General features: G+C 33.3%; 1 protein-coding gene across 2 annotated transcripts in view; it reads right to left on the bottom strand.

Moving 5' to 3' along the window:
* Positions 1–2,718, bottom strand: part of LOC102831324 (uncharacterized protein C4orf22 homolog) — a 1,137,236-nt gene that overhangs the window by 407,502 nt on the left and 727,016 nt on the right. Inside the window, exon 5 of one of the 2 annotated variants that reach the window (XM_006875065.1) lies at positions 323–340. The exons of the other annotated variant lie outside the window; for it this stretch is intronic. Within the exon in view, the coding sequence (XP_006875127.1) occupies positions 323–340 (18 nt within the window). The remainder of the gene's footprint in view (positions 1–322; positions 341–2,718) is intronic. 2 annotated transcript variants of the gene reach the window in all.

Raw genomic sequence — 2,718 nt, 5'->3', positions numbered from 1 at the left:
TTCCTTTGAACCATGGTTGGCAGTTCAAATTCACCAGCTGCTCCTTAGAAACCCTATACACGGTTGCTATGAGCCTTGACAGTACTTAACAACCACAAAACATTGTTGTACTATAGGATAAGCACTGAACTATTAATTGCATGTTGGTGGTGTAAATGCACCAGTCACTTCTCAGAAAACCTGTACAGGATCACTGATTCAGAACTGACTCCACGGCACTAATAACAACAGCAAAAGAAATTGTGTTTGCAAGTTTAATAATGCGATCTTAACTACATGTTAAGATGAAGAATTATTTTAACATTTTTTCAGCAAATAACACAGCAATTTGTTTTCTAAACTCTTTTCTGTAAAGTAGTTTGTTTTACAATAGAAACTTAGGGTCAGGAACAAAGATTTAGTGTTTCTGTCCCAAATCTTACAATAGAATATATTTAAAAGAGTTCCCTTAAAAGAGTTCCCTTAGTAATGCTAATATCAGTAGTATAATGCTAATAACAACAATGAATAGATGAACATATACTGAGCTAACAAGAGGCATCTAAAGCTATGTTAAACTTTTCATGTGAACCATCTTTTTTTAAATTCCTTTAACAATCCAACCTACAAACATTATGAAGCCTGTTTTAAAAATGAGAAAACCAAGGTCCTTGATTTCACAAGGCAAAAAACTGCCAAGATGTGAATTCAGTCTGTCAGTCCATAGAGTCCATACTCTTAATAAGCACTAGATGTTAATTTAGCTATAATTGTTAAATGCTGTCAAGTTGGTTCCACCTCATAAGGACCCTGTATAGGGTTTTGGAGGAGCAGCTGGTGGGTTTGAATCACTGACGTTGTGGTGCAAACCAAACTCGAGGTCGAGTGCTTATCCTATGACACTACACCAGGACTCATTTAGCTATACGTTGTACTAAAAATAGCAATAGAAATTATATGCATAATCTATCTAGCTTATTTTTTTTTTAAAGGACTAAAGTGCAGGCAAGTTAAATAATTTTCGGAAGATATTATAGCTATTAAAAAATGTTATAGTTGTAAAGTGGTTCAGAAGGAAAATAGGATCATGTAGATACTTTCATTAAATGACCTGGATTTCTGAACTATGTCATATTTTACTAGTGAACTGAAATAAAAATATTTTTCTAGAAAGGATACATAGAAGTTCTTTCATATTGAAAGCAAATATTTTTCTTAAAATATTTAAATGTTATCTTGGAATATATGGGGCATTGCCTGAATCCATGATGATCTATTTTCTTTTATTTATTTATTTATTTACTTATTTTATTTTTGCAGGAGAGCTAGGAGTGTGGTGTAGAAAGAGCAAAACCAAAGGTTCTTTTTTTCCCCCTGAGCTGGAAGAAAAACAATACTAATCATGAAATGTAATTCTAGATGAGAAAAGTCAAGTTGATGAACACACACCTGTATTCAAGAGATTATATAAAACCTTTTGGGTGCTGTGGTAATATTGTAAAAACATGATTTGTATCTTTGAAATATCAGATGTAATTTAAATCAATTTCAAGCTACTTACTTTATTCCACTGTTGGCATGTAAGACAGCCAGTCCCCATAATGTTTAAGTTAGTGAAGAAATGGAAAATCAGTGAAATAATGTATGCTAGTGTTGATCTGTTATGTATGAGGAATGTCAAAAACATTACAAAGAAAGATAGTTCATAACAGATTTCAACACCCATGAAGTGTGGGAGCACTCATCTCTTTTTAATATATTTCATTCTTTCATATTCTTTACATTCTCATCATTTGGAGGCTACTTATTGAATTTTTAATACTGGCTATAAAAATACATTTGATTTGTTTTTTCATTTAGGTATATATAAAATAAGTGTAAAACAAATGTATTAGACACATTTGCTTTCTCACATATGTTAAATTTACAGAATATTAGTTAACACTCTTTTTTTAATGGCAAAAACAACAGCAAATAGATGAAAACTAGTCAGTTTCAATATATAAAGTATAATGTTATTATTCTAATACGGTCATAGAGAAAGAACGCAGGTATGTGGTTAAATAGGATAGATTGAACACACTCCTCTCCTTCTTGAGAGCCTACTTTTCATTAACAATAAAGTAATAAAAGTGGTATAAACCATAAAGGCAATGAGAACAAGAAAGGAAGTGAGTGAAAAATAGAGAAACCCAAAAAACTTCAGGAGATATAAAACAGACTGCTTTATATCTTAACAGTGCTAAGGAGCTCTGCTAGTGTAGTGTGCTATGAATTGGGCTGCTAACTACAAGGTCAGTAGTTCAAGTCTACCAGCCACTCCACAGGAGAAAAATGAGGCTTTCTGCTCCCATAAAGATTTACTGCCTTGGAATCAGGGTTGCCATGAGTCAGAGCCAACTCCATGGCACCTAACCACTACTACCAATGAATACATCAAACAAAAATGAAGTTCATGTGTCCTTTACAGAGCAATGAAATATTCAGAGGCACCACATGCTTCTGAAATCAACAGAATTATGTGAACTTCTGTATAAGGATCAATTAGAACTACCTTGTATTCCCTTCCCAGTTTTGACACGAGGGAAACGTTTCCTAACTGCCTTACCACTGCAAAAGTTTATAGAACTTGAACCACAAGGTCTCTGGAACTCAGATACTAGTCAAAGATGAGGGTCAGAAGTCATTTGAATACACCATTATTAATTGCAAGTACATAAACTGCAAGAAAGGACTACC

Source organism: Chrysochloris asiatica, unplaced genomic scaffold, assembly GCF_000296735.1.
Source record: "Chrysochloris asiatica unplaced genomic scaffold, ChrAsi1.0 scaffold00311, whole genome shotgun sequence".
Taxonomy (NCBI): domain Eukaryota; kingdom Metazoa; phylum Chordata; class Mammalia; order Afrosoricida; family Chrysochloridae; genus Chrysochloris; species Chrysochloris asiatica.
The sequence above is the reverse complement of the archived record's forward strand: the minus strand, read 5'-3'. Positions and strand labels throughout refer to the sequence as shown.